Source organism: Miniopterus schreibersii, assembly GCF_964146895.1.
Source record: "Miniopterus schreibersii genome assembly, chromosome: 12".
In the NCBI taxonomy this organism is placed as follows: domain Eukaryota; kingdom Metazoa; phylum Chordata; class Mammalia; order Chiroptera; family Miniopteridae; genus Miniopterus; species Miniopterus schreibersii.
The window spans coordinates 25,278,122-25,291,465 of NC_138112.1; the positions used below are offsets into that span (position 1 = coordinate 25,278,122).

Consider the following 13,344-nt stretch of genomic DNA (forward strand, 5'->3'; position numbering starts at 1 on the left):
ATGAAAAAGAAAAGAGTGGGACTCAAACTACCACCTGTTTAATAGACACAGAGTCATCTGTTGCTGAATCCCGATAGTGGGTTTGGAGGCTGATGTGTAGGTTGTGGCTTAGGCTCAATATCAAGCATCTAAGATGGCCTCAAAGATGACCTGTTTTCAGTCAGTTTTCTGGAAGTTGAATCAATCAGGCGAGTAACTCTGCCTCTATTTAAAGACTTAAACAGAGGAAGGTAGGAAATGGACTGACTAGGGGACTGGATGTTTTGAATTCTTCCCCTAAGTATGCCTACATCGCTATACAGGGTGCCTGAGAGAGAAGGAGAGAAAGTAATAGAGAGCTGGGAAGGGCAAACTTAATTTTAGTATCTGCAGTCATGGTGGTCTTCATTAGGAAGTGCTCTTGGAGCCTTTACAAATAGGTAGGATTAGTGTTAGTAGGGTCAGGGAGGAAAAGAAAATGGAATAATCTAGTTAGAGAGGACAGGTCTTTAATTCATTAAACAAATATTTGTTGAGGACCCACTATGTGTCAGGTAGTATTCTAGGCACTGAGTAGTGAACAGAACAGAATAAAATTCCAGTCCTCGTGGAGTTTACATTTTACTGGGTGGGTGAGACAGACAAATAAGCAAGACAGATATATAAAATATATAGTATTTTAGATGGTGGTAAGGAGAAAAATAATACTGGGAAAGGAGATGGGGAGAGTGTGGAAAGAGTGGGGTGGAAGTGCAACTTAGGCACAATGTCCAAAGAAGGTCTTACTGAGAGGATGATATTTGAGTAAAGACCTGAACTGGGGAGGAAACAGGCTCTGCAGATCTCTGAGGCAGAGCATTCCAGGTAGAAAGAGCAGTAAGTACAAGGGCCTGGAGGCAGAGGCACACCTTGCATGTTTGTGGATCAGGAGGAGGTCAGTGTGTCTAGAAAGGAATAATTTAAGAGCAGGGGACCAGGAATGGAGTCAGAAAGGTTAGGGTGGAGCACCGTGAGCCAAGCTCCTGTACACCTTCCATGGTCATTGCAAGGACTTGACTTTTACGTTCGGTAATAAGGGAGCTGCTGGTATGTTTGATCAGAGGAATGTCATGATCTGACATATTTTAACAGAATTTTTCTGGCTACTTTGTTGAAAATTGGCTAGAGTACAAGGAGGGTGGACAAAGGTAGAAAAGAGACCAGTTAAAAGACCATTGCTGTAATACAGACAGGAAATGATGTATCTCGAACCTGGCAGAAGTAGAGCAGTATGAAATAGTTTCATTCTAGATATATTTTCAAAATAGATCAAATAAGAGTTGAGAAGTTACACAGGAAAGAGAGGAGTCAAGAGTATCTCCAGAGTATTTGACTTGGCACCTAGAAGAATGGAGTTTCCAGCAGCATGAGGGGAAATGCAGACTTGTGAATAGACTCAGTGTAGAGAAGGAAATAGTAAGATTTGGTTGGCAGCCTGGGGCCGGTGTCTAGCCTTGAGAAGGAAGCAGGATTCCTCATCTAATTCTTATGTCAGGGTGAACCATACTGATTTTCCTACTGATCCTCTGTGCTCAGGGAAACAGTGTCAGCATTTGGGCCAGCAATCCAGAATGGGGTAATATATATCTGTAGTTTGGAAACTCATCAAGAACCATGCTATCTTTGGAGAGTTCCTTTTTATTCCCTTAAAGGAAGCTTTTCACCAAATGACAAACTCTGTCATTACCGTGGCTGTTCCTTTCGCCTTACGACCGTGCTCTTCCTGTATGTCTCATTCGTCCTGTATGCAATTTCAGTCACTGGGCCTGGGCGTAGATTCTGTCTCCTAAACACTCCTGTCCATGACGATGGCCTCTGCCCTAGTCAAGGCCATGTTCAGCTATCACTGGGGTTGTTACATTGCCTTTTTTTTTCTTTTGCATTGCCTCTTAATGGGTCTTCCTGACTCCACTCCTAGAGCCCTTTAAATCTTTCTCCACACTGTAGCCAGATTGGTCTTTTTAAAATGTAAATCTGATCAGATTCCTTCCTAAACACTATAAAGGATCCCCATGCTCTTATAATAAAGCACAGCAAACTTAAAGTGGCTTAGTCAGTTCTTTTTTCCTTTACTACTTAAGTTCTCCCCAATCTCTTACCTCCCATTCCATGTTCTGGCCATTTCAGTCTTCTTAAAATTTCCCAAACCCAGTATCTCTGTCTCATCTGTGAACCTTCAGCCATGCTTGGGACACTCTTCCCCCTGCTCTTCATCCGCTGATACTCCACCATGACGCTCAGCTTCGGTGCGCTTCGGGTCTGGTGCCCCTCCTGATTCAGTACGGCCTCAGCACTTGTCAAACCAGACACTCACCTGCCCTCTAGACTCTAAGTAAACAAGAGCAAGAATTACGTCTTTCTCGTTCAACATTATGTCCCCCACTTCCGAGCAGTCAGAAGGGACAGGCATTCGCTCCATATTTGTTGAATCAATAACCCATACTGAATGTTAATTCTTTACTGCCACTTTCCCAAGAACCCTTCATTGGAAGGGATCTCTCCCTCTTTGCGCCTCTATAGATTTTAACTCCACATGTATTACAGAGTTATCACCTTATGCTTTTCTCTTTAGCTGCATAATTTGTTATTTAACAAGTTTCTTCTTAAGTGCAAAATCCAGGGTCATTTCATCTTTGAGGTTTCCCCAGCTCGTCTGCCACACACCTTTATGTATACTCTGACTCCAATAAATGTTTATTGAATTAATTAATGAATTAATGGCATTTAAATGTTATATTTCATGATATCCAAATAGTCCAGTTTATGGATAGCATATGATTTGCGGTTGGAAGTGACAGGTGATAGATCTAAATAGGTAAGTTGAGACAAGATAGTGGAGGATCTTGTTTGTTCATCTAAGTAAGAACTTAATAGTTTGGACACTGGAGATTTGTTGAGGATTGCTAAATCATGGAGATATGTTAGTTATCACAGCTGAGTTCAGGGAGATTAATCCATCCTAAAGGTAATTTTTGGGGTAGAGAAATGCAGTACTATCCTGAATTCATTCCCAGAGTCCGGTAATGGGGTAAGTGAATCTTGGTACTTTTGGAGATTCAAGTCCAAAGGGGTTTTGAGGGGAAAAAATAGGAAACAGAAGACAATTATTAGGCATAATATGTTAGCACCTGGGTCTTAGTATTGCCTCTGGTTCTAGCTATAATATTGCTCCACTACATTCTCTGATTATTCAGAATCATAGACGTAGCTATAGTAGAATTAAATCTCAAAGTTAATTCCTAATTTGTTTCCCACAGGTTCTCTGACTCTGAGAACACATCACGTTCAAGATTCCAAAATGGGATTTGTGATCAATGCAATCTACTCCATGGCCTATGGGCTTCACAACATGCAGATGTCCCTCTGCCCAGGCTATGCGGGCCTCTGCGATGCAATGAAACCTATTGATGGACAGAAACTTTTGGACTCCCTGATGAAAACCAACTTTACTGGGGTTTCTGGAGATATGATCCTATTCGATGAGAATGGAGACTCTCCAGGAAGGTATTGTTACAATTCTCCTCTAGACAATAGATCCTGAGCAACAGCCATCACTTGATCCTGAAGTGCCTGTTTCTGTCCTTTGTGGTTATACAGGCCTCCTGGCCATTCCCGACAAGCTCTGACATCACAAAGTGAGCAGAGACAGAGAGGGAAAGCCCTACTTCCTATAGTCAGGGAAAAGTATTGATGCCGATGTGCAAAACATGGCCTTGGAATCATCCCCACATTTCAGAGATCTAAACATAGAGGCAGGAGCCTCACATTATCATAATGGAAAACAAGTTCTGTTTGTCATGCTGTTCCCTGTATTCTGATCTGTCCTTGGGTCATAAAACTATTCTGAAACAGAAATAATTCAATCTCTGGTAATCCAGAAACAGGCATGAGGTGCTGTTATATTGTTCACTGTACCTACTGTGAGTTATGTCATATTTTATCTTATTACCCTCCAACTGGCGTACTCTTTCCCTTCAGAAGGACTAAATTGCCTTTTTCTCTGAAATTTCACTTTCATTACTTACAGAGAGAAGCCTGAAAATATGAACTTACTCATAATTATAGGTCAGCCTCCAGGGAAAATCGTTAAGTACCTAGGATTTATCAGAATTTACATCTATTTCATTCTCCAAACTCTTAGGTGACTCTACACATGGAACTTTTAATCCATGAGGGATGATGTCATTGAATTGATATTCTGGGTTGTATTAGGGCTGGGTCTATCACTCTGCGTTGCTCCAGAACAATCGGGGTCCTTTGGTCTCCCACTGTTAAATCCTGAGTACTCTTCCAGTAGCAGATTATGCTTGACAGCTGTGCTTGCAGAGGGTGACCTTACACAATGTTTGCAGTTGACCAGTTGAAGGTGCCAAAAGAAGGCTTCATGATTTACAAACTAGGTACCTACACATTGTAACAACCACCTTGGATTAGCTTGTTTCCATATTCCCAAGGTAAGCTGTAGCTTGTCTCTAATGCAGCTCTTACCATCCCGCTAGCTGGACTTATAAGTGACAACTAGTGTCAAGTCATACAGCCAAGAGGAAAGCTGGGTATTTTCTCTTTCTAGAGATGTGAAGACTATTGCTCCAGGCAGGCTGTTAGCTAATATTAGCTGACTTTTCGTATGTGGTTTTCTAATTTTTGACTGTTCAGTATATCCACTGGGGGAGGTGGGCAGCAAGGAGTGCACAGTGGGTGGGAGAGATAAAAGCATTTTCCTGGGGTCAAAGAAACTTGGCATTTGTTGTAACGCTTCTTGTGGCAGGTAGACCAATGAGCTCAGTCTTTGGGCTTAGGTCAAGGCCTCTACACATGGATTTATCATTCCTATATGCATCCCTCCAGCACTGGCATTAGCTTGGGACTTGTTTACAAACTTTAATGATTACAGGTTCACCAGTTCAAAGAGTTTTCATATCATACACCCAAGCTAGTTTCACAGCCCAGATAGTGAAGAAGTGGCTCAGCTCTATTCCAATGGGAAATCTTAATGAGTCAGACAGAACATCCCTGTCTCAGTTATAATCCTCCAAATATGCTGTAATGGGGCACATTTCCGACAATAGTTCCTAACCTTTTTTTTGGAGCATGAATCTCTTTAAGACTCAGATAAAATTTGGAAGTATTCTCTCAATGACAATATACATGAAATTTTACAAACAATTTCTCGGAATTCACAGTTGTTTAGATATTTTCCATGCATTACTAAGGTTGGGTATTATATTAACCCATTAATAAATTATCAGAATTGGCTTTTGAGGGCATGAGCCAGACTCAGGAAAAGGTGGTTTGCAACTTTTTGTTTTTCCAACTAATCCAGTTATATTTACAAAATAAGGAGAACTCAGATAAATTTATTGAGTGTGTGTTCTGAGTCAAACACTAAGTTGAACTCTCTGTTTTAATCCTGAGATAAGTAATATTATTATTCTCTTTTCCAGATAAAGACTTTAAAACTGAAACTCACAAAGGTTAGATGACTTCCCCAAAGACAAATCTAACAAGTGATAATCAGGATTCTTACTCAGTCTGCTGAGTACAACATCCTGCCAATTAATCAACCAGGATCACAACCAAAAAGCCATTATTTGCTTCCAAATGGAGCAATGAACCAGAGGAGCCTGGGGTAATCAAGTGTTCCCTTAAAATGCCAGTTGCAAAGGAGGAGCCTAAGCAGAGGAAGCTCAGAGAGGTGGCAGCCCACTCAGGTGCACACACTTGTGAATCATTGGAGAGTAAACTAGAATCATTGTTTTTCAACCTCACATCTAATTGGACTCCTATCAGCTCACAATTCTTTAATGAAAACCTTAGTGCCAGTGTGCAACACAATTCAAAATGTTTAAATCTACAAAAGTTATACAGTCCTCTGATGCCCCCAGCATGCTGTGGAGCAGCACTGCTTAATCAACACATTAATATTTCTGCAGCAAAACATATGAATATTCACATGAAGTGTGATAAATAGGCTACAAATAGCCTCATGACAGTGTGGGTCAGGTTCTGTCACTAGGTAAATTCAGATTGGGTCATGTTACACTGCCAAGTGAAATTATAAAAGTAAAAACTGTGGTTTTGAAAGCCCTAAGGAATCTGGAGTTATAGATAAGAAACATGGACCTGTACTATTCACCACCAGCAGTATAGATCACGGGTCAGCAAACTATGGTCTGCAAACCAAATCGAGTCTGCTGTCTTCATAAATAAGGTTTTATTGGTACACATTTACACTGATTTGTTTAGATACTGTTTGTGGCTGCTTTCACATGGCACGAGCAATGTTGAGACGTTTCAACAGAGACAATCTCACTTAGCCTAAAGTATTTACTGTCTGTCCCTGTACAGCAGAAGTTTTCTCACCTCTGGCATAGAGAGTTCATTGAAAACTGAGGTTTCAGAGGCCTTGTCACAGCCTGGGACTGACCATAATTGGACAGAGGAAACATGGAGAGTCAATGTCAGACCAATGGCTATTTAAAGCAAAAATTTTAACATTATATTGTTATAATGTTAAACATTACAAGTGGCTTATAAGTGGATATAAAATATGTAAATATAAAATATTTGACAATATGAAGGAAGGGGATATAGAATTATACAAGGGCAAGGTTCTTATATTTACCTTAAGTGGCACATTAATTTTAAGTAGAAAATCAGATAAATTAGGAATGCATATTTTAGTCCTGTAAGCACCCACTAAAATTTTAATACAAGAGGAACAGTTAAAACGCCAATAGAGGAATACTAAAACCAAAATGATTCCAAAAGAAGACAGGAAATGAGGACCAGATGGATAAAAACAGATGTGACAAATAGTAAACAAGGGTAGGACACTAGAAATTCACACTGAGCTAGTTTGCACACTGATTCTTATTATATGGCTCTGTCCATAGAAGGACCATGGAGATGATATGTTTCAATCCTAACTTCCCTGGGAGAAAACTGAGTTTCAGAGAAAGGAAGAGGAATGCTCAAGGTTACACAGTCAATTAGTAACAGAAAAATGACACTATACAGATCTTAGGCATAAACATCAAATTAGAAGAATTTACCTTGGATTTTTTTCATTGTTTTTTATATAACATTTGAAGTGGTTCTACATATATGTATGTGGATATACACACACACACACACACACACACACACACACACACATACACATATTTGGAAAAGGTTTCATTATTAGTTACCATTAAAATTTTTGCTCAAACCAACTCTGTGGTGTCACTTTAATCTGTGATTATACCACCCCAAATGCATAGATCATTATAATTGCTTTGTTACAGGGACCAGTGAGTGTTTGGAGTGTCCATTATGTTGACCAACAGAAAATTTATCACATATTTAAGAGCTAAACTTTTTTTTAAAAGCACCTTGGCACAAGAATTATAGACTGAGAGGACCTTAGGAGCCATGTAAACCCAGTACTCTCCACAATGCCCTCCACCAAATGATGTTTTAGTTCCTCTGACTTTACCCCGTTGGGTAAGGAAAACCTCACTATTTCTGAGGGAGCCTGCTCTAGTTTTCAGAAAGTTATAACCACTCAGAAATTTATTTATGTAACTGAGCCCTGCTTTTTATTCCTTTTGTTTAAAACATATTTTAGATTTTTTTTGCATAGTATATAAAATTAATTTTTTAAAAATTCAGGATATTTCAACTTGAAATTGTGGCCAGTTAAAGAAGTGGCAGATGAGGGAGGCAAAGAGTTGTCATGCTTATTTTTCAAAACCTAGATCCCTTCACTTTTTACCATTTCTATATAAAACAAAAAAAGCATGGTGATAGTCATAAAAAGCCTTAAAATGTAGAGTAGATTTCTGCAATATTGAAACAATGGAAATTGACCTCTTAGCTCTAGCTCGATAATGGAGCCTTAAAGGCTGAGGTTAGGTGTTGGCTCGGCCGCTTGCGTGCTCTGCAATCTGGTCACGCTCATTAACCTCACCGAGCTTCAGTTCCATTAGCTGTGAATTAACAGTTTGGACTATATCTTTTCAGAGTTAAGAACTGGTATAATGAGATTGATGGCTCATTTGGGGGTGAACAGTGAAACTCTCATATCTGTTCAAATCAATAGCAGCAAAGAAAGAAGCCTCCTGACATCAACATTTCTTTCTTCCTCCCAGCCGAGAATGTTCAAAAGCTACTTGCTCACAGAGTCACCTTTTGAAGACCTTCTTAGAAGCCCAATGTATTTGAAGCAGCCAATGACATAATATATGAGTTCTTTTTACCTGTGTTCTGTGTTCTGCTATCTCAACTCATTATATACTTGGTAGCCATGGGATAACTGGCAGAGTGGAAAGATGTAGGACTCAGTTTTGTATCCTATAGATTGGTACTTTGGGTTTAGAAATGGATTTAGACAGTTACTAAAAATTTTTACCCACTGCAAATAAAACACTGTAGAATAATTCTTAAGCCACTGAACAGCCAACAAAACTTAAGAATGAGTTAACATTCTGAAAAAGATACTATAGTAAAAAATGTGATTGTGAATGAAAACTGAATGGTATCATTTTACAGTGTGCGTCCAAACAGATTGATGTCAGATTTGTCCATAGTATTTATGTGCTGAGCATTGGTCTGAATATGATCATCTGACAACTTGAACCCAAAAGCTAGAAAGTTTTCCATCCATGTCAATTTCCAGATAACTGAATACGCTGAGCATGGAAGGTTGCAGGAGGCATTTACAAGAGCCCATCTGCCAACCCTGTAAGCCCTGGGAGGGAGGACCATAGGGTACTATGTGGAAACATCTGCCCCTAAGACATACCTATAGGTATGGGTGCAGGAACTGATGCAGTGGGGATACCGCTCAGCCAGTGTTCCCAGATTGAAAAATAATTTCAGAAATGCTTCTCTGGTGATGTTCTTGCATATAAGAAAAATCACCTGAGCACACGCATCAATTTTCCCTCTTTACATCTGTATCCCCATACTCAAAAATAACAGCCAATAAAGGCTGAGAACTCACATGGTGCTAGAATATCCCAGGATTTTTACATTGCATGAGATGCTTTAGAAGCTTATTTTCAGACTTATTTCAGATATCACTCCTGTGGGTGTCTTTATAGAGTGAATTTAGCCATTGATAAAAGGGTAAAATAAGAAAGGTAAAATCAGGCCCTATCCAAATTACCCCCACATACCCTACAGCTGAGGACAAATTAAAGATTTACCAAATTTCTCACTTGGTTGGAAAAGGAAAATTTTATTTTACTTGAGTGGGGACGAAAACCTGTCTATCTTTTGTAGAAGCCTAACAGCAGTACTTTTTTAACTTCTTGATGTTATTTCCAAACTTGTCTTTCATCCTGCTAAGGTCAGGTCTCCTTCTCACATGGGATTATTTTCTATTTCAGGTGTAAGCCTGCATTTAAAAAAAAAAAAAGTTTCTGAAGACAAAGTGAAACAGACAGGCTTTTTGTTATTCTTAGTGGACTGTCGTGGAAAATTCCAGTGTCCCTGCTTTGACAGTAGCTGCACTGTTTGGGAATGCAATCTATTGCTTCCTCATAGCTGGCGTTTTATATTGTTAACTGAATGATTATTATACTCTTGTTCCTAAGGTATGAAATAATGAATTTCAAGGAAATGGGAAAAGATTATTTTGATTATATCAACGTTGGAAGCTGGGATAATGGAGAATTAAAAATGGATGACGACGAAGTGTGGTCCAAGAAAAGCACCATCATCAGATCCGTGTGCAGCGAGCCGTGTGAGAAAGGCCAGATAAAGGTAAAACGGCATCCGTGCTGCTTTCATTTTTGTTGTAAATTCAAAAGCGTTCATTATCTTTGGCTGTTGTTTAAAATTTTAGATACTTGTTTTATCTTTTATGCATAAGCTTCTAATGTCAGCAAATGTATTTTTTCCTTTTTTCTCATTGATTCCTTATGATACCTAGTATGATCCACAATAATCTTAGCACTTGGACTCATGGAACTGATCGATGAGTCATGTTTGCCCATACCCTTTCCACTCGTGTAAGCTTTTAAAGACATGCTTTCTGGGAATGAATAGTTCACAGTTGAAAATCATATTCATTTGCAATTAATTTAACAAATATTTATCAAACTCCTAGTAATGTAATAGTTTATGTCAATGGGGAAAAATAAATAAGACACCTTTACTGTCAGAAGATTTATAATCCAGATGAGGAAAAATATTTTGGGCGCGGATAAATAACATCATGTAAAATGTGATGACATTATTAAGAAAGACAAAAAGGGAGCTATATAAGTTCATACAAAGGAAAGGGAGAGATTTCTTCTGAATAAAAGGTCAGACATGGCACCATGAACAATGGATATGATTTCAGAGAGAGACGAGGGGAAATAATCACTTACTGTTCTAGTAAAGGAACATTAATATGAAAGGTATAAAAGTGGTTGGTTATTCTGAAATAACAGTGAATAATCTCGGGTCTAGTTATTATAAAAGAGAAAGTTGAAATCATAGATGGAATCCATATTTATGGAGAGTTTCTGAATGTCAAACTACATCGGTTGAACTTAATTTTATTAACCAAGAAGTCTGAGAATAATTTTGACCAAAATGTGGACATATGCTGGGCTATAGCTGAGTAGTGCTATGAAACATAAATAACAAAAGAAGAGACAAGTTAGGAGGACACTGTGGTGACAAGGGCCCTGAATTGTAGAAGAAAGAGTGAGAATGGAAAGTGAGCAAAGGAGACACTTGAGATGAACATTAGAGAGGTAGACTCAACCAGCCCTGGCTACCAATTGGTTAGAGGGTTGGGGAAGAAAAAGAAGTCTGAGACAATCGGCTGTGATTCCAAGTCTTAGTAACTAGAAAATACCATTGTCGGAAACAGAAAAGTGAAAATGGTTTTAGAGAAAAGGCAGTGGGTTAGTTTGGGGCCTGTTGGTTTTGATATATGTAGTCAGTGATGAAAAATATTGGTCTATAACAATGAGAAATAAGGTTGAAGATACAGATTTGGGGATTAATTGAACAGAGCTGAAGTTGAAGCTGTTTGAGTAGATGAGGTCCCTACACCTGAAAGTATAGAGAGAAAATAAATGTGCACCAAAAATAGAGACCTTGAAGAAGATCTGCAAGAAGAAAAGGTAGCCCTGACCAGTGTGGTTCAGTTGGTTGGAGCATCATCCCGAACACTGAAAGATCACAGGTTTGATTCTGGTCAGGGTACATGCCCAGGTTGTGTGTTCAATCCCCAGTCGGGGTGCATGTGGGAGGCAATGGATCAATGTTTTTCTCCCACATCAGTGTTTCTTTCTCACTCTCTCCCTCTCCTTCCTCTCTCTCTAAAATCAATAAATACATATACTTGGGTGAGGATTTAAAAAAACAAATTTTTTTAAAGAAGGAAAGCTTGAGGGTGAGCGGCAACAGGGTCAGGGACAGATAGAGAACCAGAGAACTCGATGTCATGTAAGATGGTGGTCTATGGAAGTGAGAGGCCAAGGAAGAGAAGGGCTGAAGGAAAGACATGAGAATTGGGGTTAGCCCTTCACTTGGGACCTTCTAGAAACAGAAGCCAGGTAGAATAGGATAGGATAGGATAGGATAGGATAGGATAGGATAGGATAGGATAGGATAGGATAGGATAGGATAGGATAGGAATTAGGAATTAGAATTTAGAATTTAGAATTTAGAATTTAGAATTTAGAATTTAGAATTTAGAATAGAATAGAACAGAGCAAGGAGAAATGTATGTGCAAAGCAGGTAAGGGGATATTCTGACAGTTTGAGGTAAATGAAAGCTACTGTTATACTAAATAAGGTCTGGCCAACAGGAAATAATCCAGTGAGAGAGGAGGAGGAGAGTGTAATAAAAATGAAAAGGAGCTTATCTATTGGGTCACAATGACCTAGGGGAAGGAAAAAACAGTATCAAAATAATGTATTCATCAAATAGTTATTAAGTACTACAGGATGTTCCAGGCACTGACTATACCTAGAGGAGCCGGCCTTGCTCTGTTCAGTCAGCCTCACCTCACTGTTTAGAACACATTTGAGGTGATCGCTCATTGACTATCTCAGTATCAGTTGTTAAGGTCTTCAGGGGGTCGTCATGCAGATTTAGTAAGCATAAGGCCAGAAGGAAGAATGACATAAATATAAATTTATTAATATCTTCTAAATAGCCCAATGGCTCACGCAGTATCTGAAAAGTTCCTCATGTTTTGTTATGGTACACGAAGGTCGGTCAGCTACGATCCACAGGCCACATCTGACCTCCTGTCTGTTTTTGTAAATAAAGTTTTATTGACACACAGCCATGCTCATTTGTTTATGTATTGTCTATAACTAGTTCCATATGGCTACTATAGTAACTAGAGTTGAATAGTTGAATTTCAACAGAGAACGTATGGCCTACAAAGCCTAAAATATTTACTGTCTGGTCCTTTGCAAAAATTTTGCTGACCCTTAGTATACAATTACAGTCTGCATCTTGGCTGATCATCTTGCAGTTAAACACTTCATGTGAAATTCTTTATGGATTCATTCAGAATATTGATTGTCCACAATTTCCAGTTCTTCCTGTAGAAGTATTATCCTGTGTAAATTGCCACATGGATGTTGTTTTGACTCTTCACACCAATACAGTTTGAACACATAACTTCAAAATGCTGCATGACTGATTTGGGAGATTTCCTTATACCATGCATCAATCTACACCCTTTTATAGAGAGGACTTGAGAGCATCCACAGATTCTGGTATCTGCAGGGGGTCTTGGAAACAATTCCCTGCAGGACAACTTAAGTTTTTGTGGAGTTAAATGTTATATGTGGACTTTGGACTGTGCCAGGGTGGGGAGAGGAGGGGGGTTTGGTGCCTCTAGCCCCTGCATTGTCCAGGGTCAAGTGTATATACTTTTCTAACCTATTCTACTAGGTATAATTTAACAGTGAAATAATTTGATTCTCTATTACAATGTTTTAAATACTAGTTAATTTGTAATAATGTTTATTCAGTCATTTTAATTCCAAATTCTGTTTTCACAACCAGATCTCATTTTCACCCTATTAAATATAAAATTTACAATATTTTCTTAATATAGTTTAAGGTTCTCACTTAGCAACTTCATTAGTGATATCAGCCTCTTATGGCATTGTTCAGATTTACTAACATAGAGTCCATGAAAGGGTATTAGTCTAGCAAAGGTTCAAATATGTTACACATTGTTATTCATAACGAAAGCAGCACTACTTCCAGGATGTTCAAAAAGAATGGGAATTACTATGAAAAAGAATTGTCTCCACCTCTTGTATTCAAAACAAATGTGATAATAAATAAATAAATAAATAAATCAAAGC

At 38.7% G+C, this 13,344-nt stretch overlaps 1 protein-coding gene across 3 annotated transcripts in view; it reads left to right on the forward strand.

The window, feature by feature from the left end:
* The window catches only part of GRM5 (glutamate metabotropic receptor 5), a 377,398-nt gene that overhangs the window by 294,799 nt on the left and 69,255 nt on the right, over positions 1–13,344 (forward strand). For all 3 annotated transcript variants that reach the window (XM_081152626.1, XM_081152627.1, XM_081152628.1), the window contains 2 exons: positions 3,276–3,522; positions 9,603–9,771. In XM_081152626.1, the coding sequence (XP_081008752.1) occupies positions 3,276–3,522; positions 9,603–9,771 (416 nt within the window). The remainder of the gene's footprint in view (positions 1–3,275; positions 3,523–9,602; positions 9,772–13,344) is intronic.